This window comes from Bubalus bubalis, chromosome 23, assembly GCF_019923935.1.
Source record: "Bubalus bubalis isolate 160015118507 breed Murrah chromosome 23, NDDB_SH_1, whole genome shotgun sequence".
In the NCBI taxonomy this organism is placed as follows: Eukaryota; Metazoa; Chordata; class Mammalia; order Artiodactyla; family Bovidae; genus Bubalus; species Bubalus bubalis.
Window position 1 is genome coordinate 17582383 of NC_059179.1, and position 25774 is coordinate 17608156.

At 40.2% G+C, this 25774-nt stretch overlaps 1 protein-coding gene across 10 annotated transcripts in view; it reads left to right on the plus strand.

The window, feature by feature from the left end:
- CC2D2B (coiled-coil and C2 domain containing 2B) overlaps window positions 1–25774 on the plus strand; it is a 107836-nt gene that overhangs the window by 78650 nt on the left and 3412 nt on the right. For 6 of the 10 annotated variants that reach the window (XM_044935264.2, XM_044935258.2, XM_044935262.2 and 3 more), the window contains 10 exons: window positions 22–118; window positions 5056–5154; window positions 6363–6545; window positions 6688–6885; window positions 8871–8960; window positions 12011–12124; window positions 16036–16170; window positions 16542–16664; window positions 22055–22113; window positions 24148–24325. In XM_044935264.2, coding sequence (XP_044791199.1) covers window positions 22–118; window positions 5056–5154; window positions 6363–6545; window positions 6688–6885; window positions 8871–8960; window positions 12011–12124; window positions 16036–16170; window positions 16542–16664; window positions 22055–22113; window positions 24148–24325 — 1276 coding nt within the window. The remainder of the gene's footprint in view (window positions 1–21; window positions 119–5055; window positions 5155–6362; window positions 6546–6687; window positions 6886–8870; window positions 8961–12010; window positions 12125–16035; window positions 16171–16541; window positions 16665–22054; window positions 22114–24147; window positions 24326–25774) is intronic. The other 4 variants (XM_044935257.2, XM_044935260.2, XM_044935259.2 and 1 more) reach the window with 4 other exon arrangements.

A 25774-nucleotide genomic window follows, 5' to 3' on the forward strand; every position in this document is an offset into this window, starting at 1 on the left:
AATATGTTTTCTTATTTACAGCTTACCAGGACATGATTGTAACTTCTCAAGTTTATCTAAGATAAAAGATAATATATATATCAACATTTTTGATGAAATGATTATTGAAAAGCATGAGGTAAAGTAGAAAAATTATAATAATCAATGTTGAAATAATTCTAGGTTCAGACTTAATGAAGTCTGTGAACATATTTGTTAATTTGCTTTTAGATGCAGTGTCTATTTACAATGTTTTCTAAAAAGGATATGGAGCAACGTGAGGTAAAATCAGACATGTGACAAGTCAGTTCAAAAATAATAGAGCTCATAAACCACACATAGGAAGAGGAGGGATAAATATACCAAGAATTTGGGGAAACTAGGTTTCTGCAATTGAACATTATATCTTTGTGTGAACTTCCTGGTAGCCAAGCTTTAACATATTTTCAAGGTTTGCTGCACTAAGCATATTTGCTTTGATGTATACTATGATATGGGCTTCCCTTATGGCTCAGCTGGTAAAGAATCCACCTGCAATATGGGAGACCTGGGTTCGATCCCTGGGTTGGGAAGATCCCCTGGAGAAGGGAAAGGCTACCCACTCCAGTATTCTGGCCTAGAGAATACCATGGACTATACAGTCCTTGGGGTAGCAAAGAGTTGGACACGACTGAGCAACCTTCACTTTCTCATACTATGATATATACTTAATGTATATACTATGGTAAAAGTATGTACATTAAGGTGCTTTACATTGTTTACTGAGATGTAGGTAGATCTCAAAAGCAGTGGCTATAAACTGAAGAGAGGAATCAGGGGTACTGGTAGCTTTTTTCAAACTTCAGTGCTTCCCCAGATTCAAGTAAACAGCAGCAACACACCCAGGGCTTAGAAACTGAATACAATGGCTTCCTAGCTGGCATGTGATCACTAGAATCTCAATATTGTCTATTATGACCCAGACGTCCCTGGCATTTGTTCTTCTTAGAAGAAAAGAGAGATCAGATTAAAATGGGAGCCAGCATATATTGCATTTTCTTTTGCAAGGTTTTTACATTTCTAAACTGGACTGTCTGCAAGAGGACCATTCAGTGAATTTTCTTAGTCAAGAAATGGCCCATGTTAACCTTTGTTGTGGTGGCTGTTCAGTCAATATGTTGTGTCCGACTCTTTGTGACCCCATGGACTCCAGCACACCAGGCTCCCCTGTCCTTTGCTATCTCCCAGAGTTTGTTCAGATTTCATGTCCACTGAGCTGGTGATGCTATCTAACTGATGCCAGTATTTCTTGGCAGTAAGCCAACAAGGATCCATAATTATGACAGCAAGGGAAAGGTGGTTGATGGAAAAGCACAAAATGAAGCAGAAAGCAAGACAGTATATGGGAAAAACTACAATGAGTTGTCCCTTTTATCACCCTTCTTTTTTCCTAGCTCCTTACTTCAGCCCAGGTTAATCTGTATAACTTTAATATTAACAGAAATTTTGAGTTTATGGGTTTAAAAGAAATCACATTAACATAAATAATTTAAGGTCTTATTCTACCTTCTACTCACAAAACCTCCACCAGTCCCTCGCAAAATTTTCTGGAAGCCTCCGAGGAGTCCTCATATATGTGCTTAGACATGACTGTTAGCCACAGTCATCAGTATGTGGGTTCTTTTGACTCAGCCCCCAAAGCTCTCAAAGCCACCTAAAGGAATCTCACCACCACCACTGTTGACATTGCCCCTGATTACGATACCACCGTCTGTGCCAAGGGTGTTATCCCTCCAGTTATCCTTTAGCCCAGAGCTATCAAACTTCAGAATACTCAAGAGGCACTGGATTCTGTACAAACATGGGCAGAACGGGCCTATTTTCTCTGAATCCATACCACATATTGTGTATCTAGACTTTACAGCAATAGTGTTTGTACACAAAATCTCACAGTAGAAGAGCTTCTCCAGCCACTGACCCTAATCATCAGGGGCCAAACCAAGGACAAGGGACCTAGTGGGGTTCAGTGTGCGCCAACCCTTTCCATGTCTTCATTGTCCTTTCTCGTCTTCTTGATTCCTAAACTCAACCCAACTGCTCTCATCTTCCCCAGTTACAAGTAAAAATCAGTGGATATAAGTATATACTAGTACCATGGAGCTGGAGAAGGTGATGGCACCCCACTCCAGTACTCTTGCCTGGAAAATCCCACGGACAGAGGAGCCTGGTAGGCTGCAGTCCATGGGGTCGCAAACAGTCGGACACGACTGAGCGACTTCCCTTTAACTTTTCACTTTCATGCATTGGAGAAGGAAATGGCAACCCACTCCAGTGTTCTTGCCTGGAGAAGCCCAGGGATGGGGGAGCCTGGTGGGCTGCTGTCTGTGGGGTCACACAGAGTCGGATATGACTGAAGTGACTTAGCAGCAGCAGCAGTACTATGGAGCGGTTTGTTGCCTATGCCAGTCTTAAACAAGCAACATGCCTATCCCAAGAAGTATTCTCTAACACCTTTCCCATATTCCCCCTATTTCAGCACTTTGGCTGATGAAATGAAAAATGTAAATGGCTAAAAGTGAAGTAAGTTACAGAGTAAATGCCAGTGGGGTTAGTGGTGTTGGTGGTAAATGCCAAACCCTTTTTTGCCCAATAACCCACTACACTGTCTCTGCTGCTGCTGCTGCTGCTAAGTCGCTTCAGTCGTGTCCGACTCTGTGCGACCCCATAGACGGCAGCCCACCAGGCTCCCCCATCCCTGGAATTCTCCAGACAAGAATACTGGAGTGGGTTGTCATTTCCTTCTCCAATACACTGTCTCTAATTTTTAAAAATAGCATTATTGAGGAGTAGTTGGCATACAGTAAGCTGCACATAAAGTGTGTATTTTGACAAATTTTGACATATATGTATATATATACATGAAACCATTATCAAAGTCAAGGCAATAAATATATGCATCACTCTCAAAGGTTTTCCTCTGTCCTGTTAGAATACCTCCATCCTTCCCTTCCTTCTTCCCACCCCAGGAAATGATTCATCTGCTTTCAGTAACTATAGTTTATATTTTCTGGAATTTTATAGAAATGGTATCATACAGTTTTCACTCTCTTTTCCTTGGCCTGGCAGCTTTCATTCAGGGAAAAAAATTATTTTTAGATTTGTCTATGTTGTGTTATTTATCAAATAGTTCATTACTTTTTATTGTATAGTGGTAGTCTGTTGAAAACACACATTGTATTGTATGTTTAAATATTCACCTGTTGATGGACAAGTGGGTTTTCTATGGTGGGGTGGGAGGGCTATTATAAATAAAACTACCATGAGGATTTGGTAATTAAATTAAAGCATTTGGTAAATGAAAGCATTACATACAAATGCTTTAATTTGGGGGGCGGTAAATACATAGGAGTGAAATGACTGGATCATATGGTAAGTGGACCTTTAAGAAACAAACTGTTTTTTCAAAGTGATTGTACCATTTTTTATTTCCACCAGCACTGTATGAGACTTCTAGTTCTTTCACATTCTTACAAGCATGTAGTCAGACTTCAAAATTTTAGCCATTCTAACAAGCCTGTGATTGTATCTCAGTATAGTTTTAATTTGCATTTCCTAATGACTAATGATGTTGGATGGCTTCCCTGGTGGTTCAGATGGTAAAGAATCTGCCTGCAATGCAGGATACCTGGCTTTGATCCCTGGGTTGGGGAGATCCCCTGAAGAAGGGAATGGGAACCCATTCTAGTATTCTTGCCTGGAAAATTCCATAGACAAAGGAGCCTGGCGAGTCGCAAACAGTCAGACACAACTGAGCAACTAACAACACACAATGATGTTGAGCATTTTTTCATGAATTGCTCTTGGTGTCATGTTTTTTAGCTCTGATTTTATGACTCTCTATTAGAGTTACAGGGCTTCCCAGGTGGCGCTAGGGGTAAAGAACCTGCCTGCTAATGCAGGAGACATAAGAGACTCAAGTTCCATCCCTTTGTAGGGAAGATCCCCTGGAGGAGGGCATAGCAACCCACTGCACTATTCTTGCCTGGAGAATCCTCATGGACACAGGAGCCTGGAGGGCTACAGTCCATTGGGTCACACAGAGTCAGACACGACTGAAGCAACTTAGCACACACACACACACACATACACACACAGTTAAGATTATATTCCTTCTTCATGAATTGATTGCTCTATTGTTATGAAATATTCCTCTTTATCCCTGGTTACATTTATTAATTCTTAAATCTACTTTGTATGTTATAAATATAGTCATTTCAGCTTTCTTTTCATAGGTGTTTGTATGTATGGTGTATCTTTTTCTTTCTTTTCTTATTTTTTCTTTTAACCTGTGTCTTTATATGTAAAATGAGTTTACTTTCAGTTCAGTTCAGTTCAGTTCAGTTGCACAGTTGTGTCCGACTCTTTGCGACCCCATGAATCGCAGCATGCCAGGCCTCCCTGTCCATTACCATCTCCTGGAGTTCACTCAGACTCACGTCCATAATTGGGTCTTCCTTTTTTATTCAGTTAACAACCTCTATCTTTTAATGAATGGGTATTTACGTTTTGTGTAATTACTGACTTGGCTGGGTTCCATCTTCCTGTTTGTTTTCTGCTTGTCCCGTCTGTTTTTTGTTCTTTTTTTCTTCCCTTTTTTGGATTAATACTTTTATTATTCTACTTTATTTTCACTATTGGCTTATTAGCTGTACTTTTTTTATTTCTTAATTGTTGCTCTAGGTTTTATTAAATATTATTTCACTTATGACAGTCTATAATATTATGCCACTCCACATATAGTGTAAGAACAGGATATTATTACACTTCCATTTCTACTCCTATGCTTTGTGTTAATGTTATTTTATCATATATTTTGCTTTTACATATGTCATAAACTCTGCAACAGGTCATTATTATTGCTTTAAATAGTCAATTATCTTTTAAAGAAATTTTTGAAAGTGAGAAAAAAACTTCTCTATTTACTCTTTGGTTTCTTTTTAAAATGAAAGAGAATTTATTATACTTACCTGCAAGTTTGTGTGAAGTTATTCATCACATGATATAGAATAGTAATAGAAAACTTATTTATTTTAATAGGATCGCTGTTTCAAGAGCTGTAGTGGTCATTCATATATAAGAAAGAATTGGCTTGGATCCATTGTCTTCCCTTTCTCTGCTCTCCTACAACAATCTGAGGTAACAGAAACTGATTTTTTGCTAATTCTAAATTTTTGTCTGGCTAATAGAAACACTTACTGTTTTCTTTGAGTCAGATTTTGATTGGCATGTTGATAAGTCCGTTGAAATGATCCTGTATGCAAGTGCCTCCTAGGTGTTGGAGTATTTGAAGATTTTAGCCGTCTCTAGGAGATACCCACAAATTTATTTCATATATTTTTAGTGTTCACTGATGAAGAAAAGGGCAGCTAACTGTAGGTCTTAAAGCAACATTCATATTTGTTTATAATAGTTACGTAATTCCAGATTCATACATTTTCTGAATAATGACATTGCTTCGTAACCATGGGTTCCATGATTCTATGCAATCACAGCATGTCATGAGGGAGCACGTTACAAATACAAGTGCTGCAAATAAGGAGCAATGGAGATTTTAAGTTGTTGGAGGTATAGGGCTTCCTGTTATAAATCCCTGCAGTTACTTCTCAGTCTCAGGCCAGATGCTAGGAGAGAGAAGTAGTTAAGAAGGTGAGCTTCAAAGGTAGACTCGTCTGCATTGTAATCCTGGCTCTACTACTCTGGTTGTGTGACCTGTCACAACTTCCTCACATGCTCTGAACTCATTTCCTTATCTAGAAAATGGAGATTAGTGGCGTCTACCTCATTGAATAATGTGATCTATATCAAGCACTTGGAAGAATGCCTTATACATAGTAGGTGCTCAATAACTATTAATATTTGTTATGTTATTAGTAGTAGTAGTTATTATTTTAAATTATCTCCTCACACACACACACACACACACACACACACACACACACGGTCCCTCCTCCAGTGGACTTTGGGTCATCTCTCCTTCTGTTCCATTTTTTTTCTCTTTCCAGACCCAGTGCAAAATGTAACATGGTCTTTTAGCATTTTTCTTTGAGCTTAAATTTGATTCTCTAAGAGTTTCTATCACTCTGGTATGTTAACTTGCTTCCTCATTTCATCCATTTCTTACTTCTGCCTTTTCCACATACTACATATTACAGAGGGACCCAGGGTGTCAAGGTTGCTTGTGAGCAGATCATCATGGAAAACTTTATCATTCTTTGCAAGTCCCTATTAGTCGAATCAGCATGAACCCATACAAGCCTATTTCCTGCAATAGAGTAGACTGAACTATCTTTGACTGATGTTTATTTTCATCATGCAGAATCCATTCTGTTCATATACTCTTTCAGATTAGTGGAACATTTCAAGTAAATATTCCACCTGTTTTGCTTGGGTATACTTGGAGTAAGACTTATGTGTCTCCTAAAGAAGATTATAATGGACAGAATTTAAAAGAATGTACCTTCTTAAATATTTTTGCTACTATTGAACCTCAAATATCATATGCCATCTGTAGTCCAGAACTAGACAAGGTAGGCTTTCCACTGAATTATTTTCAGATATACTATCAAAGAAGTGTTAATTTCAAAGATGACAAAAATGAATGTTGGTTCTTGATATTTTCCTGTGGGAACAATATGGTAGCAAGTTGAAATATTTTAAACTTGATTCTAGTTTTCAGATCAAATAGACATTTTGGAGAGAGCACGGATTTTTACAAAAAATTGTAAGGCATTGTTTCCTAAACGAAGAATCACCACTACTGTTTTTAATGATGAAGGGATACAGATCTTAGTAATAAGATACATCAAAGCATTGAATCCACCTCAACAACTCCTGGATATGTTTCTTCATGATTCTAATGCAAGACTTGTAAGTGATATTTATGTTAGTAACTTTATTGAGATATTCACATACCATATAATTTGCCCTTCTAAGGTATATAATTCAGTGGTTTTTAATATATACACCAAATTGTGCAGCCATCACCACAGTAAATTTTAGAACATTTTGATCACTCTAAATTTATATTTATTTTAATTGGTTTATTTTTTAATGTTAACTTTGAGTAAAACTTTCTTATTAAAATTGCTTTATCTTCGGAGACAGTTTCCTGAGAGAGATACCATCTCCTGAGAGAGATAGCATCTGTGTTGCAATGTGTGCTCCTGAGTGCGTGGTGGAAGAAAACATTTCCTCCTGTTGCCCTTCACTCTGCCCACTTGTACTGAAGGTCACTGTTGCCACATCACTTCATGCGACCGTACCAACTTCATAATCTTTCTGTCAGACTTTGAAAAATGATGCAGAAAAATTCCTTTGATTTTCAGGCAGAATTGAAAGTTGTATTTCTAAAGAGATTGTGTCCTTCTAAGGATTGCTTCTTGTTGTCAAGAGGCTATGTTATCTTTTGCTCTGTAAACTGCCAGCATAACACTTCTCACCTTGTGTGGCTTTATGCATATCTGTTATTTACCAGCTGACAAAAGAGACATGTACAGGTGATCATTATGAACTCAGAAGAGGAGATAGCTTCTTTCACTTTGAGAAAGGAAAATGTGAAATCAGAAATCTAGTCTCCCCTTTAAGGAAAAAACAAGCTTTGATTAAAGGACACCTACGAGAAATCATTTATACCTTTTATTTATTCAGGCCTGATTGACTCAATTGGCTCTTTTTAGAATATTTATATTATTCTTCCAGTATGAAACTCTCACCTGAATTCTTTAAGCTAAAACAAAGTCCTAATTTAGATCACATTTTACTACACTCTGCTTTTGGGTTTCTTCTTTCCTGTTTCCTTATACCAAAAGTCCAAGGAGATAATAATGCTCTCCGATTTCTTTTAAAGACAGTCTTCGTCTTTTAAAAAAAAAGTAGTGTAAATCATAGCTCTTTTGCTTATCAGGAATTGTGAGCCATGTTTAATTAATTGCATGAAGTCAGAAACATGATTAGTGTAGGAGGTCATAGTAGTGCATATATGGTAGCTACTGTAAATCAGTGAAAATGTTGGTGAACTTTCTGTGTTAACTCTAACCTGAGTCCTTATCTCCAGCCCTATAGGGGTAGCAGTCCACAACAGAAGTTCTGTTGTTTGTAAAAATAGGCTGCACCAATATCTTCTTGCTGCAGCAACTTATAACTGGATTTTATTAATAAAAATAATTCTGATGGATTTTGAACCTAAAAGAAAATCAAACTTTTGCTACTCTTCTACAACTTTTTTCAATTTTCTTAAACAGTTGTATTTTAAAGTATACATGTAATGTATAACATTTAAAATTTTAATTTATTATAGTGAAATGTAATGATTAATATACATGGTCTGGAGTCATGCTGCTGCTAAGTCGCTTCAGTTGTGTCCGACTCTGTTCGACCCCACAGACGGCAGCCCACCAGGCTCCCCCGTCCCTGGGATTCTCCAGGCAAGAACACTGGAGTGGGTTGCCATTTCCTTCTCCAATGCATGAAAGTGAAAAGTGAAAGGGAAGTCGCTCAGTCGTGTCCAACTCTTAGCGACCCCATGGACTGCAGCCTACCAGGCTCCTCTGTCCATGGGATTTTCCAGGCAAGAGGACTGGAGTGGGGTGCCATTGCCTTCTCCAGGAGTCATGCTAACTTGGGCTTATTCCCAGAGACCCATATGTTGTGTTAGTGTCAGTGTGAGTGTTAGTGTGGGCAGGTTATCTTAGCACTCTAAGCTTGTTTCTTCTTTTGTAAAATAAAATTAATAATAGTGTGTATTTCAAAGGCTTGTAGGATGTACTAAATTTGATGATAATGCATGTAATGCACTGTGCTTAGTGGTGGACATATAGTATGCTCTTAATAAATCTTAGTTAATATTATTTTAGGACCTTGTTGCTCACTTTGTATCTTTGATTCCTATTATGCCTGAGGCACTGGATGAAAATGATGGTTTTGATATATGGATGACATCAGAGGTAACCAATTACAATTTACAATTTAAATGCATAATGTTTGCTTTTCTTTTAAAGAAACATTCAAAAATATTATGCACTTATGTAGTAGTTTTCCTTATGCAATTTGAATACATTTGATAATTTAATACACTGTTTTCATTCAGCTCTATAACAACCCATAGAAATAATTCTCAAAGACCAAAAATCTTGTTCAACTCTTTAAGTAGCTCATAATATTCAGATTAAGTAGGAATTCCAGAAGTACAATATTATGACATTCTCCAGAGAGAAATATGAAATATGCCTTGTTCACTATAGAGGTGGTTAGACCCTGAAATCTAGGGGAAATTCCATTGTTTCCCAGAAGCTTTCCCCAGTTCTCCCTTATCTGAATGAAGAGCTTCCTTGGCACTTGGATTAAAATTGTATTTAGACTGGTTGCCATGCAATATTTGGGACATATTTAAACTAAAAACTATTTATTTGAAATTTAAATTGCTTTAGGCATCCCATCCCTCCCCCCAAAATCTGGCAATCCTAATTAGAACACTTTTTCCATTTCACCTTAAATTATATTTAGTTGATTATACACTGGCCCTATACCCACACACTATACATATACATCCCAAGTTTAATCTCCTTGAATGAAAAGGCAAATTTGCACTTATCTAGAATGTTTAGAGCCTGGATTTGAGGCTGAAATGGATTTAGAGAGCACAGGACTAATTTAATAGGTCAGTTACCCTGCCTTCTGCTAAATAAGAATAAGAGAGATACAGCATGTGGTTTGTTTCAGGACCCAGTGATTCAAATCTGGTAAAACTCAAAGAGTTTTTGAGTTTTACTCTAGACTCTTCTGAGACTCTTCAAACTAATCAGAATGTGTTACAATCCTGCAGAACATTGAAAGATAGCCTCTAAAGTAGCTAAAAATAACTATAAAAATAACCATTCTGGCAAATACCAGTGCTTCCAAGTGCCCTCCAAGCCACACAGTACTCATAATCAACAGGTCACCACCGGCGCAGGCTTCCTCTTGGCTGCTGTCTTCCCATTGCCATGAACTCTGGACTTGGGATGTCCCTGAGTGAATGACTAATTAAATCGTCACAGGAGTTATTTCTTCTACCCAACATACAGTCTTTGAACAAACCTTGGTTCAAATCCTACTTCAACCACCTGATACCTGTGTGACTTAAGTTATTCAGCTTCATTAGACCTCACTTTCCTCATCTGTGTCATACAGGGATTTTGAAAGGACAGGCAGCTAGAACACAGTATATTATTTACCTTGTTGTTGTTCAGTCGCTAAGTCATATCCGACTCTTTGCAACCCCGTGGACTGCAGCAACCAGGCTTTTCTATCCTTCACGATCTCCTGAGTTTGCTCAGATTCATGTCTTTTGAGCAGGTGATGCTATTGTGCTATCTAACTACCTCATCCTCTGCCACTGTCTTCTCTTTTTGCCTTCCATCTTTCCCAGCTTCAGAGTCTTTTCCAATGTTAGTTACCTACTCTCATTCATTTCCTCCTTCTCTTATGAGGTGCAGTCAGGGGAACCTCCTTACCCTGACATTGAAGACTACTCATGTTCTGCTCTTCATTCTCCTGTTCATCACACATATCGTTCAGAAGAGCCGTGTTACCATTCTTGCTAACCTCTATCCCTCACCATCACATCCAGCCAGTGTGTACTGATGTGGCCACATCTGTTGTTAAACCATTGAAACGCTTCCCCAACTGACTGGTAAATAGTCACTCTGAGAGCTCCTGAGCTCCCCCTCCCCAAGCTCCCTGGCCACCACAGCCCTTTCTCTGGGACTAATGAATTGGAAGCACGTGTCCAGTCTAAATGGTGCAGCCGAGTCTGCCTGCTACAGCTGCTACTCAGCAGCAACACATTATTGCCGTATGAACATTTGGGCCCATATATTTTGTTAGATCCTTTGATTCTTCAAGAGAATCCAGAAATTCAGAGTTGTATGTGTGATCTTCCAATTTTTAAATGCATTTTGGGGCCAAGCAAAACACACCTCTAGACTGGAGCTAAATCATAGGCCACTGGTCTGCCACCTCTTCTGCACTTTTTCTCTTCTGCTACAACTGCCTTACTAGGCACTTCGCATTTGATTACACCTACCCGTGCTGTTCAGGTCTTTCAGTTAAGGAAGTTTCCATCACTTTTCTTGACTGGGCTCCAACTCAGATCTCTTCTTCTAAGTTGAGAGCACTGTATTTGTACAGGGCAGAGAGTGACTCCATTGACCAAAGGATCCTTTCCTCCAAAAACAGGTGTGATTTCCTATCAGATGAAGTTCCTTAAAATATTAGCCAATTTTTGTTATTCAGTCACTGAGTCATGTTCAACTCTTTGTGACCCCACAGAATGCAGCATGCCAGGCTTCCCTGTCTATCACCATCTCCTAGAGTTTGCTTAAACAAATGTCCATTGAGTCAGTGATGCCATCCAACCATCTCATCCTCTTTTGTCCCCTTCTCCTCCTGACTTCAACCTTTCCCAGCAGCAGGGTCTCTTCCAGTGAGTCAGCTCTTCACATCAGGTGGCCAAAATATTGGAGCTTCAGCTTCAGAATCAGTTCTTCCAATGAATACCCAGGACTGATTTCCTTTAGGATTGACTGGTTTGATCTCCTTGCTGTCCAAGGGACTCTCAAGAGTCTTCTCCCACATCACAGTTGAAAAGCATTTATTCTTTGGTGCTCATCCCTGTTTTCCCAGGGTATTTGTCCCAAAAAAAAAAAAAAAAAGCCTGCCTCATTTTGGATGATAAAATTATTGGATCACACAGTATCCACATTAATTGTCCCATAATAAAGGTGACCCTTATGTTCCAGGTCAATGTTCTCTCTTTCTAATGCCCTAAAGTTTTAACAGGAAAAGTGTGTCAGAGTTTTAGGCTTTGCAGTCATCTTAGTGACCTGACAAAAATGTATGTGTAAGGGCGTGGGGGGGCCCTGAATCTGTTGGATGTTTGCACTACTCAACTCTCTCTCCTCCCCTCCCTTCCTTTTTTTTTTTTTCCGTCCTTGTTGCTTTTGTCTCACCTTAGCGCTGCATCAGTTTAGCTATTGGAAACAAGGAGGAGCATGCCATACTTCTCTGTAATTTCTTCCTGTATTTTGGGAAGAAAGCTTTGGTCCTTCTAGGAACCTCAGTGTTGGAAGTAAGTGCTGGACTTAATATTTAAATAGTGTAAACAAAACTAATTAGCTTTCAGTTGCAAGTTTTAAAGACTTCAACTCCAAGTTTCCATTTTTTAACAAATTAATTAGGAAATTTCATAGGCAAACAAATATTTACTTAGAATAATGTTGCATCATCAAAACTTCCACAATGTAAAGAATGACTTCCTTTTGTTTTTCTTCTTTGTAAAGTAGTACAAATAATAGTGCTACTTCATGGCAGCAAATTTGGAAAACTCAGCAATGACCACAGGACTGGAAAAGGTCTGTTTTCATTCCAATCCCAAGGAGGGACAATGCCAAAGAATGTTCAAACTACTGTAAAATTGTGCTCATTTCACATGCTAGCAAGGTTATGCTCAAAATCCTTCAAGCTATGCTTCAGCATTATGTGAACTGAGAACTTCCAAATGTATAAGCTGGGTTTCAAAGAGGCAGAGGAACCAGAGATCAAATTGCCAACATTTGTTGGATCATGGAGAAAACAAGGGAGTTCCAGGAAAACATCTACTTTGCTTCATTGACAATGCTAAAGCCTTTTCCTGTGTGGATCACAACAAAATGCAGAAAACTCTTGGAGATGGGAATACCAGACCATTTTACTTGTTTCCTGAGAAGCCTGTATGTGGGTCAAGAAGCAGCATTAGAACTGGACATGGAACAATTGACTGGTACAAAACTGGGAAAGAAATATGACATGGCTGTATATTGTCCCCCTGCTTATTTAGCTTCTGTGCCTGAGTACATCATGCAAAATGCCAGACTGGATGAATCACAGGCTGGATTCAAGATTACTGGGAGAAATATCAACAACCTCAGATATCCAGATGATGCCACTCTAATGGCAAGAAAGTGAAGAGGAACTAAAGAGCCTCTTGATGATGGTGAAAGAGAACAGTGAAAAAACCGACCTGAAACTCCATGTTAAAAAACTAAGATCATGGCATCCAGACCCATTACTTCATGGAGAATAGACGGGGAAAAAGTGGAAGCAGTGACAGATTTTCTTCCCTGGGCTCCAAAATCATTGTGGACAGTGACTGCAATCATGAAATTAAAAGACGCTTGCTCCTCCTTGGAAGGAAAGCTATGACAGATCTAGACAGCGTATTAAAAAGCAGAGATATTGCTTTGCCGACAAAGGTCTGTCTAGTCAAAGCTATGGTTTTTCCAGTAGTCATGTACAGATGTGAGAGTTGGACCATAAAGAATACTGAGCACTGAAGAACTCTTGCTTTTGAATTGTGGTGCTGGAGAAGACTCTTGAGAGTCCCTTGGACTACAAGGAGATCAAACTAGTTAATCCTAAAAGAAATCAACCCTGAATATTAACTGGAAGGAATGATGTGGAAGCTGAAGCTCCCATACTTTGGCAACCTGATGTGAAGAGCTGACTCATGGAAAAGACCCTGATGCTGGGAAAGATTGAGAGCAAAAGGAGAAGAGGGTGGCAGAGAATGAGATGGTTGGGTGGCGTCACTGATACAATGGACATGAGTTTGAGCAAACCCTGGAAGATAGTGGAGGACAGAGGAACCTGGCATGCTCTATGTAGTTCGTGCAGTCGCAAAGAGTTGGACATGACTTAGTGACTGAACAACATGGGGTTACTAGAAATACTAAATTATGTAGTAAATATATGACACCGAGAGCAGCACCTGGTTTATGGAAAATGCTCAATAAGTGATGGTGGTAAGGTGATGTAGTAATAGTTATCGTAGTAATAGTTATGTAGTGGCTCTTAACCATCATCACCATCGTCATCTTTATATGTTCCTAGAATTATATTTTAAGATACATCTTAATTAGATGTACCTCTCCCTATTTTTCACTGCTCAAATTTTAATTGTGCAAGAAATGGGCCAGAAATTCACTAATTTGTACAACTTAATTATATACTCCTGTATTCAAACCTCCAGAAAGCTGCCTTATTAGGACTCTTTATTTCTATTCAATAATATGAACATATTGATAAGCGTTTAAAACGTCCAGATTTTTTTTGTCACGATCATTTATTTCTCTGTATTTCCTTTCCAAAACTTATTATTTCTGTGTCCTGTTTGTTAGCTGAAAGTTCAGTTCAGTTCAGTCGCTCAGTCGTGTCTGACTCTTTGCGACCCCATGAATTGCACGCCAGGCCTCCCTGTCCAAAGTGAAGTGAAGTCGCTCAGTCGTGTCTGACTCTTTGTGATCCCATGGACTGTAGCCTACCAGGTTCCTCTGTCCATGGGATTTTCCAGGCAATAGTACTGGAGTGGATTGTCATTTCCTTCTCCAGGGGATCTTCCCGACCCAGGGATCAAACCCGGGTGTTCCGCATTGTAGACAGATGCTTTACCCTGTCCAAAACCTATGGCTAATTCCCCATGTGATCGCTCTGCTGTAGCTTTGAGCACCACTAGATGGCAGTAAACAGTGAACAATATTTGAACAGTGAACAAACACTTGTATTTGTACCTGTGAGTCCACACTGGGTGGCAGCACTTACCTATACGTTTCACCTTGGCTGTGTGGTTGAGGTGAAGCCTCTTTACTTGGGAAATCCCATGGACAGAGGAGCCTAGTGGGCTACAGTCCGTGGGGTCACAAAGAGTCAGACACGACTGAGCAACTTTCACTTCACTAATAATGTTTACTAACTGTATGATCTCAGCCTTATTTATTTCTCTGAGCCTCATTTATCTATCCCCTCAAAGTGAAAGTGAAAGTTGCTCAGTTGTGTCCGACTCTTTGCGACCCCATGGACTATACATTCCATGGAATTCTCCAGGCCAGAATACTGGAGTGGGTAGCCTTTCCCTCCTCCAGGGGATCTTCCCAACCCAGAGATTGAACCCAGGCCTCCCACATTGCAGGCGGATTCTTTACCAGCTAAGCCACAAGGGAAGACCCCGCTCAAAGGAATAATGCTATTTACTGTTACCCTAGACATGTTGTTAACCTCTTATTCTTCATGTGAAAGGTGGGCATGATAATCATACCTACCTCACAGAATTTGGAATTAATTAAAGTGAGAAATTAAGTAAAATTAGCATGAGCACTGAGTACAGAACCTGGGGTACGTAAATGATAAATGTTAAGCAGTTATTATTATCATTACCTGAAATTTTAATTTTTTGCTAAATAAGAAAGGTTTACACTTCAAAAGTATGTGCAGAGCAAAATAGTAACATAGTGACTACTTTTATTCCTCAAATTGTTTTCTGTTTAATTTCTCTCTGGCCTCTAATTCTTGATCTTGTTCTCAAAATTAATTTGATGGCTTTTTAACTTCACCCAGCTTTTCAGAGCCATGGACTAACACCATAACTCTCCATGGTGTTCACCCTTGATCTCTAAGTATATTCTGCTTAAAGCAGGGCTAATCCATATAGCACCTTTGTGTGAGTTATACAAAAGTACCCCTACACATTAGCACTAGCTATTGGGAAATGTTCTTCAGATACTTATTTCATCAGAACAACATATTTTATTGCTATGAGGGTGGCAATACTGGCTCATAAGTTCTCTCATTTGAACCCTCATGATAGCTTGGGCCTGCGGATTTCTATTGCTTTGGGTTTTCCCTTTTCAAAAAAATTGTAAATATTCTAAAAAAGGCTTTTAAAAGATCAGAGATACCAGGGAGTTTCCTGATGACATAGTGGTTATGATTCTGGGCTTTCGCTGCTGTGGCCTGAGTTCAATCCCTGGTCAGGGAATAGAGAGCCCACAAGCCGTGCAGCATGGCCAATAAATAGATAAATCATACAGAATAAAGAATCTATAAGGTGATTAATAATATTATCTGTAAAAAGTCAGAGATAGCATATGCTTACACAACAGTTTCCAATACAAAAATGAGTTAAATCAATCATCCACCAAAAATAATTTTAACTCTTTCTTTGGACAGGGGCACGTGGCTTATGTATTAACTCAGGAAACTGATGAATATTTGCTTTGGAATCCATTAACTGGACGGTGTTATAAGCAATTTGACCCATTTTGTCCATTACAAGGTGTAGATTGTTTGTTTGATGGTGAAAACGTAAGTGTATTGGGTGAGGAGGGAAGATCTTGAGTTCTCCCCTCAGGAGTCCAACTTGTGGCTCTCTACCCTGACTATACATTAGAATCATGTGGAAACGCTGAAGAAACCTTAGATGTTCAGTTAGAATCCCTGGGGTGTGGGGCCAGGGAAGTCTTCTATCCCCAAAGCTCCTTGAGGTGATTCTGTAGTGCTTCCAAGGCTGAGAACCAGTGAGCAGTCTCGTGTTCACATGCCCCTGGAATTCTCCGTACCTCCTGCCTCAGAGCTGTCCTTGGCTTCTGCCACTTCACTGGGTAGTAAGACCGTAACCCACTATGGGCTTTGTACTCCCATGGGCCTGTGTTGATTCTGTGTTAATGTTTTAATAGGTCTGGTTTAATCTTCAGCAGAATAATTCACCAATGGCTGTGTATTTTGACTATTCAAAGGAAAGTTTCTGGAAACAATTGCTTCCAAAAAATTATCAAGGAACAAACACACAAAGCATTCAGGTAAATCACACTTTTCCAGGTGTGTCTCTATGAAAGTTACCATTGGTTCTGACCTTAGAGTTGTGCCAGCTCTTGTTACATTTATATAGCTGATTGTTTATTGAATGGTTTAGCAATATCAATAAAATCCAGTTTTCTCTGCCATCCAGCCTGACTTTGGGCTACTCTGGTCCTTTTCCTCTACTTGCAAAAGAAGAATTGAGAAGAAGGCATCATCTTAATTGTGAATTTAGGTTTTAGAGTAAAATTTTTAAGTGTTCATCATGAAACAGAAATATAATGTCCAGATGGTGTAATAAGTTCTTACTTTGACCTTGCACTTCTACTACACATCCATGGCAATAATAAAGTATAAAAATTGAAAAACAAAAGGCTTATCTGGACTCTGAACCATGGTGGGTATCTCGTGGAATAGAAATAGGACAGAAACACCATCGGTGAGCAGGGCCCAAAGTGGATGGGAGCAAAGTCTAAAAGTGAGTCATGAAATCCAGGGAACCAGAGCCAGTCTCACTTTTTGAAGCCAGGACTGTGATGGAGCTTCCCTACTTTGCTCCTCTTGAGAGAAGATGAGAAAGGTAAGCTGCAGACCCATTACCTGGAGCTCAGGAGGTAAGAGACCAAAGTACAGATCAGAGCATCAGGAACCAATCTAACCACCAGACGACTTGGCCAGGGAATCTGTGTTGTGCTCCGTATCACTTTGGGAAGACACCCAAATTCCATTTCAACAGCCGTTTCTGGATTGACAGGCATGGTATGTCAATGTGCAGGCAATTGCAAAATTCAAAAACTGGGAGCTATGACCCAGAGGAAGAAAGAGAGGGGGGATAAGGAAAAGAACAATGGAAAAATAGGAAGAAGACAATTCATAGAAGCAGAAACTCCAGAGCTCAACCTCACTTGTACTGAGGGAAATATAATTTAAAACAAAACATGATTTCACATGTATAAGATTGGGAAACATTTTTTTAAGTCTGATCATATCAAATATTGGCAAACCGGCTGAGGAACAATGGGAATGTAAATTGCTATAAACTCTTTGAAAATCAATATGGTAAGGCTGGTAAAGTTGAAAAAGCTCAAGCTTTGATCCACCAATTCAACTTCTAAGTATATACCCTAGCACAGAGAGACGAGCACAACAATGGTCATTACTGAATTGCTTGAAATAGAAAAAAAAAAAAAAAAAAAAAAAGGAGACAATTTATAAACCAGAAAATGGGCACATAAGTTGTCAAGAACCCACACTATGAAATCTTATGTGTATGTATGTGTATGTCACTCTGTCATGTCCGACTCTTTGCGACCCCATATATTATAGCCCACCAGGCTCCTCTGTCCATGGAATTCTCCAGACAAGAGTACTAGAGTGGGTTGCCATTCCCTTCTCCAGGGGCTCTTCCTGACCCAGGAATCAAACCCAGGTCTCCTGCATTGCAAGCAGATTCTTTACTAAGTCACCAGAGAAACCCAAAATCTTCTGTACAGTAGTAAAAAAAAAAATATATGAAACTAATTTACTGTAGCTCTCAACTTGACTGTACATCCATGACATCAGAATCTCTGAGTGAAGAGCGCACACATTGGTGTTACTTAAAGCTCCTCAAGTGATTCCCACATGTAGCCACAGTTGAGGACCACTGACCTAGAGCTGTCGTATCAACATGAGTGAATATAAAAAATGTAATGTTGAGCAAAGTAAATAAGATGTGAAATGACACATATATATGAAGTTTGAAAAATTTGTGTTTATATATACAGATATATAAGTGAAATTGCTAGTTGCTCAGTCATGTCCAACTCTTTGTGACCCAATGGACTGTAGCCCTGCAGGCTCTTCTGTCCATGGATTTCTCCTGGCAAGAATGCTGGAGTGGGTTACCATTTCCTATTCCAGGTGGTCTTTCCAACCCAGGTATCGAACTAGTGTTTTCTGCTTGGCAGGCAGAAAGAATACCATCTGAACCATCAGGGAAGCCCATAGATACATAGTGATAGTGTAAAGGCTTGCATGAGAATGATAAACATCAAATTTAGGGTAAAGGTTACCTTTGGAGAGAGAAAAAAGGGGAATGAGATCAGGGAGGAGTATACAGAGTACTTTAAGTCTATCTGTAATGTTTTACATCTTTTTTAAAAATGTATTTATTTATTTGGCTGTGCATATGGGGTCTAGTTCCCTGGCCAGGGATTGATCCCAGGCTCCTTGTATTGGGAGGGCAGAGTCTTAGCCACTGGATCACCAGCAAGTTCCTACATCTTTTTGAACAATCTAAAACAAATACAGAGGAATACAAAGATTACATATGGCTAGGTGGTATGTATGTTGGGTGGATGTTCATTACATTATTCTCAGTGCTTTATCTGTATGTTTGGCATAGTTCACAATATCGAAAAGAAGGAATGGTGGTTGTAGGGGAAAAGAAATCAAACAGTACCCAAGTATATAAAATGAAGAGTTTCTTCCCTCTTTAGCACTTTTTCCCCACACTCTAAGAAATAACCACAGTTAGTAGTTTCTTGTGTATTCTTCTAAATATTTTCCTTGCAGATGCAAGCATTTGTACGTCTGTAAAGTCATTGTAAGTAAGGGGAAATGTGCTTATCTCTCTTGAGCAAGCCGCATTTACAGCACCCACACAATGCCTTGCTTGCCCATCCCAAAGTTGTGACCAAAGCATTTGGTTGCAGCCTCCTAGGGGGAGAACAGTATATTCAGAGATGAGAATTTTTGTTTCTTTTAATCATTCTCTTATTAATTCAGGTAACGTTTATTGAGTGCTGCAGTGGGTCAGCACTGTTAGGTATAGGTACCACAAGGAAAAAGAGTTTGATGTTGGGAAAGATTGAGGGCTAGAGGAGAAGGGGGCGACAGCGGATGAGATGGTTGGATGGCTTCATCGACTCAGTGGACATGAGTTTGAGCAAACTCCAGGAGACGGTGAAGGACAGGAAAGCCTGGTATGCTGCAGTCCATGGGGGTGCAAAGAGTTGGACACAACTGAGCAACTGCACGGCAACTGTGTTCTTGGAGCTTGTGTTCTAGAAGAGGAAACAGAAGGAAACAAGCACTTGGAGTAGAGAGAGATAAATACCACTAAGAAGAAATGAATGTGCTTTGGGGAGCACACAGCAGGAAACCTGAGGGGAAGGGGAGCTTCAGGGGCTTCCTGGGGAAAAAAGTGATGACCAGCAGCACAGTGGAGAGGGGTGAGCAGCAGGAGCTGGTCTAGATGAAGATTAGTGAAGAGAGTAGTCCCAGCACAAAGTAGAAACAGCAGGCTTGAAGACCTGCTGTTTGTGTGTTAGTCACTTAGTCACGTCCGACTCTTTGCAACCCTATGGACTGTAGTCTGCCAGGCTCCTCTGTCCATGGGATTCTCCAGGCAAGGACACTGGAGTGGGTTGCCATGACCTTCTCCAGGGGATCTCTCTGACCCAGGGATTGAACTCAGGTCTCCTGCGTTGCAGGCAGATGAAGACCTGCAGGGCCAAGTGTCTGTCACAGAGCTGAAAGGTCAGCTTGGCTGCTACCAGGGGGTGAGCGGAGATGAGCTGAGGTCCTGGTCAGGATTTTGGTATTTATTCTTTATTCAGCATCACCAAGGCAAGGGCTGCCGTAATCAAAATTGTATTTTTAAAAGCCACTCTGACTGAGAGTGGAAACTAAACCTTTTGTCAAGTTGAGTAATTAAACAGAAAACTCATAGTTGCATTTGACTTTCATCTTTACTGATTTCTTCCCTGTGGGCCAGTGGCCCTTGATCCTCTGCCTTGTCACACACATACCAGAATAAACCACCATCTGTAGTGGATGCTGGGGTGTTTTGTTTTGTTTTGTTTTGTTTTTTCTGTTAATCACAATTGAGAACATAAATTTGAGTGTGTGTGAGAGAAATGGAGTTAACAGGGAAGTCCTCTTCAAGTTTTAAAGGTTATGAATTCCCTGAAAGTGGCCTTTGCCCACATGGGAAATAGACTAACACTCCATAAACGTATTGGGTCGACATAACCCAGGCCTCCTTTTCAGGCCTGAAGGTGGTCTAACTGATCCACAGGAGTTGCCAGGTTAGGGGCGCAGGGCAGTGTTTTGGGGCAGACAGTAATTGAGGACAGCAGTCGGGATTTGGTTACCTGCCCTGTCTGCAATAGTTGGTGACCTCTGCAAGATGATGCTGGGTTTTAGACTTTACTTTCTCCAGTATTTCATCTTCTGCCATGTTCTACTCTGGGCAAATTCACTGTGTCTGAACATATTTTCTAATCTAGTGGTTCTCCAACATTGGCAGGCATCATAATCCTCTGGAGGGCTTGTTAAAAAGCAATGTGCTCGGCTGTACCCTCACATTTTCTGAGTCAGTAGGTCTGAGGCTGCTGACTCAGCAACATTTTGCTGAGGGGGGCATCACATATTGGGAGCCACTGACTTAGATCAGGACATGATAGACTGAGCCTCCTCAAATCACCCCTGAAATTTTCTGAGACCTAGAGTCCCCCAAATGTTTCCTCCCTTACACTCATGAGGGGGAAGCATCTGTCCCTGTCTCTACAGAGCCTCTATTTCTCAGCTCATAAATATTCAAAGTAAAGACTCTCTAAACCCAGTCCCACTCCTCCATTCTTGTCTGTGTGAGCCCTGCAGGGCATTTGGGTAGGAGGGAGGGGGTTGGAGAAGTCCTCTCTTTGTCCCAGAAAATCCGGCTCAGCGGAGCAACATGGAGAAACACAGTAGAACCTTGCTCTCTGCTGTTGCTGGGGTGCCTGAAGCAAAGACTTGAAGACAGCAGAAACTGAAATGGACTCTGTGTGTATGCTTGCATATGTGCGCATGCACACCTGTGAACATGAAGACCTGGCTCCTGCCTGCTGAAAGAAAGGAGGAGGATGATAAACCATGTTAGAAGAGTAATATCTGACCTTAGTTGAGCAATATGTGCCTTTATTTTAAAATCTTCGCATGACCCCAGGGGAAGTAGATGCTCTTACTGTCCCTCTTTAGAAGATGTGGTAACCGAGACTCCAAGCGGTTAAGTAATTTCTCCAAGGTCACAGTTAATAAGCGTATGAGACCAGTACAGCTTCCAAAGATTGTCTGATGGAATGAATAAGTTTGCCAAGTTCTTATTTGAATAAACAAACAGCAGATCTGTCTCATGAGAAATATCTTTCGTAAATCCATTTCCCCTTTCCTGCCCTGGTGAAGTAGTATTAAAGTCAAAGGAAACGCTGTGATCTGTGTTAGCTTTGTGCCCCTGTTATTGAGTGTTTCTGCCGCATGAGACAGGTTTAGGTTGCCCGCCCCCATTGTGATCAGCATTCCAAGGGGTGACTGATATCAAGATGGCCTCCCTAGAATCTTTCCTCACTTTCAGTTTTCTGTATTTCAGCCTGAAGAAATAATTTATTCTGATACTAATAAGAGCATGGTAGAAGATCTAAAGAACAGGTATGATCTCTATTTATATGCTATGATTATCATGTTTTCTCCCTAATCTCCCATTCAGCCACCCTTCAGTCCTGTTACCCAGTCTCTCAAAATACCCATTAGACTCAGCAACAGAAGCATGAAATGGAGATTTAATAGTTCCATTGAGTCATCTGCCTCTTGGCCCTTGCATGAAAAAATCAGCCCCTCTGCTATCCACAATACTCCTTGAAAAAACATGCCAAGTTAAATACAGTTGCATCTGGACAACATTGCGGGGTGCTATTGGGAAGTTCTCAACACAGACACCTGTTGAGCCTTATAGCTAACACTTCTTGAAAGAACAACAGGAGTGTGGTCAAAACATCCGAGCTGGTAGTAGAAATATCAGTACTGTCCCTGGTAGCCACCCTCATACACATACTCCACACAGAAACACACGCACACACACACACACACACACACACACCCTGAGGACTTGCTCAGTCAAGCCCAAAATGTCACAGCCTTTGCAGCAGACCTTGCTCCTACTCCAGATATGTCAGAAGCTTCTAGACCTGACTACTTCCAGTGACTCATGCTGACACAGCAGGCTGGCATGTAAGCCGCTACCAACTAATCATAATTATGTTTATAAAAGGACAAAAAGCATTTTGCCACTCCCTTTTCTCACGAGCACATGACCCCCACCTCTTACTCCCCTTCTTCTTCCCCAGCTCTTAACCAAAAAAATAAATAAATAAATAAAAGGAAGAAATGCACTAGGAAAATTGTCTCCAACTTTTAGTTTTCATCAGAATTGCTTCTGGAACTAAATATAGGTGCCAGAGTCCAAGATCAGACCTGTTGAGCCACTATCTGGAGGATAGTGAAGTATTTTGATAGAGTCCTACAGTCCTGGTGTGTAGCCATGACTGACACTCTTTGCAAACTCAAAACCACTTACTTACTTTATTAGACTCAGCCAAAAGGAGAGGCCCAGCACACGATAGTCCTCTGCAGAGGAAAGGCTTCCCACCAACCAGCTCAACTGGGCTCCACTTCCTCCCTGGAACAGTTCCTCAGCAGGCACTGTTTCAGAGGCAGGGTAGGTAGGTGAAACTCCCTGCCTGCATAGAGCATACATTTGGGGGGAATGATCAGATCAGGGGAAACTGATCATCATACTGATCAGTCCAGTGTCTCATTTCCTCCCAATTCCACTTGCTGGATTAACTGATCTAATAACCCCATTCCTGCGAACACTACCCCAGACAAGATACCTGGATTTTTATAAAGCATTTCTTGGAAACAAGACATCTTTCGTCAGAGGAGGGTCTTAGAGAACAAGAATGCCAACCCAGTAATCAGATGGTAGCAAATCACACCTAGTAGGCAGCTATCTACACACAGGGAACTGGAAGAAAGAAGTGCCTTTGAGAACTAATTGCTGGCTACCCCAGGAAGCATCTTGCTTCCTCAAGCCAAGCAAGAGCCTGATCTCTCCCAAACCAGATTAATGTGGTTGATGGCAGATATCCCTCACCATGGAGGTGTGGTTTTCTCCTACATCAAAAATGTATCATTGTTTTAAATTGTGAATGACTATATATTTTAAAATTTTATTTTATTTATTTGGCTGTGTGGGGTCCTAGTCGCAGCATGAGTTGGGTCATACAGGGTCTTTGGTTGCAGCGCATGCCTCTCTAGTTGTAGCACACGGGCTCCAGAGCGCTCGGGCATTTTACTCATTTTACTTAGTTCCTTGACCAGGGATTGAACCTGCATCCCTTGCATTGCAAGGTAGATTCTTAATCACTGGACCACCAGGGAAATCCCCACAAAATATCATTCTCATATTTGAGTAAATGCAACAAAACTCTTTTGTTTCACATTTATTAAATGAGTTGTATTTTATCGTAAAATGACCTTTGCATTCTTACTAATGCAAGAAACCCCCAGGGCATTACCCCAAAGTATTATTTTCATACTTGAGTAAAAGTGACAAAACTTTTTTTCACATTTATTACATGAGTTGTAATTTATCATACAATGATCTGTGCATTCTTACCTTAGGATTGAAAGAACTCTGAAGTGTAAAATAATGGAATGGCGGCCTAAACAGCCCACACGTTGGAATAGACAGTGTACTCTCATTTTACGACAGATTCTTCCTAAGTTAGAACTTGGTACTGGAAGCTTTGTTTCATCTGAAGAAGAGAGTGAATTTGAAAGACTACTACAATTTTATTGGGTTTGTATATGATTTAATGCATTAATGACATTTGTTTTACCTATGATGTTAATTGCCAGATGATCGTAATCTTAAAAACCCCTGAGATATCTTTTATCTCGATCTTATTGGGCTTCGCTTGTAGCTCAGCTAGTAAAGAATCCGCCTGCAATGAGGGAGGCCTGGGTTCGCTCCCTGGGATGGGAAGATCCCTTGGAGATGGGAAAGGCTACCCACTCCAGTATTCTGGCCTGGAGACTTCCATGGACTGTATAGCCCATGGGGTCGCAAAGAGTCGGACACAGCTGAGCGACTTTCACTTCACTTTCATGTTATACATGGTATGTCATTAAAATCCACTTATGTTTAGACTGAGACTTTTCAAATGTAGTGAATAACTAGTACTGTGACCAGATTGCATGACATTTTCTTGGAATCAGTTTTATGATACACAAACCACAAACTTTGGAAAGAGATGCCCAAAAGGAAATGACTTGCAACTAAGAAACTAAGAAATGATCTCTAGATGGTAGTAATAGGATGGATTCCCTGTCCTTGGTTCTGGGCAAGAGGACTTCAGGCAAGCTTTAATACCTTCCATATGCAAAGTATTCTCAAATTTATACATCATAGCCTGGACTTCTGTTTTAACCTCCTCTCGTATATTCACCAGCACGTTTGACATCATCCTTCATGTAAAAAGGCCTATCAAACTCAAGTCCATAATCAAACATGGTAGGCATTTGGTGTATTTTAAAGTCCTTCTTTTCTTCCCCTGAGTTCTGAGAATCCTGAGTTCTGAGAATCCTCTCACCTCCTCTTGCCTATGAATTTTTGCAGTAGTTTTTGGAAGCCCCAGCCTCCCAAGAGTGATATTCCTTCCCTCTTCCATCTTGGAGATCAGAAAATGTCCCCGAGAGAAAGCCTTGGGAAGAGGAAAGGAAGCTATTTGTTGAAAGTTGATACTTAGGCTGCCAGGGAGGGGTCTGCAGGCACTATTCATGAATAGGGAGGTAGTTGTTTTGTTTTGCTTTCTTTTTAATTGAATTAGGGGGTAAATAGATAAGCAAAGTATTATTAAGTATAAGCCAAGGTTTTAAACTTAGAGTTCCTTTGTAAAATTATCTGCTGTTTAATAACACAGATTCATAAATCTAGACTGAATCCTGCAGCTTGGGTTCAAATCCTGGCTCAACCACTCACTAACTTTGACCAAATTACCCAACTTCTTTATACGTTCTTATCCTATTGCACAAGATAAACAAAGATAAAAATAGTTAGGTATTTTGTGGTTGTGGTAAGGATTGAGTTGCTTAACCATAGCACCCAACACTTACTAAATGTTAACTATTATTTGTATTCCATATGGCAATCATTGTGCCATTCACTTGGGGTTATGACAGTAAATGAGACAGATAACATTTTGAGCATTCACAGAGACAGTGTTCTTGTTAGATAAGAAAACATGTA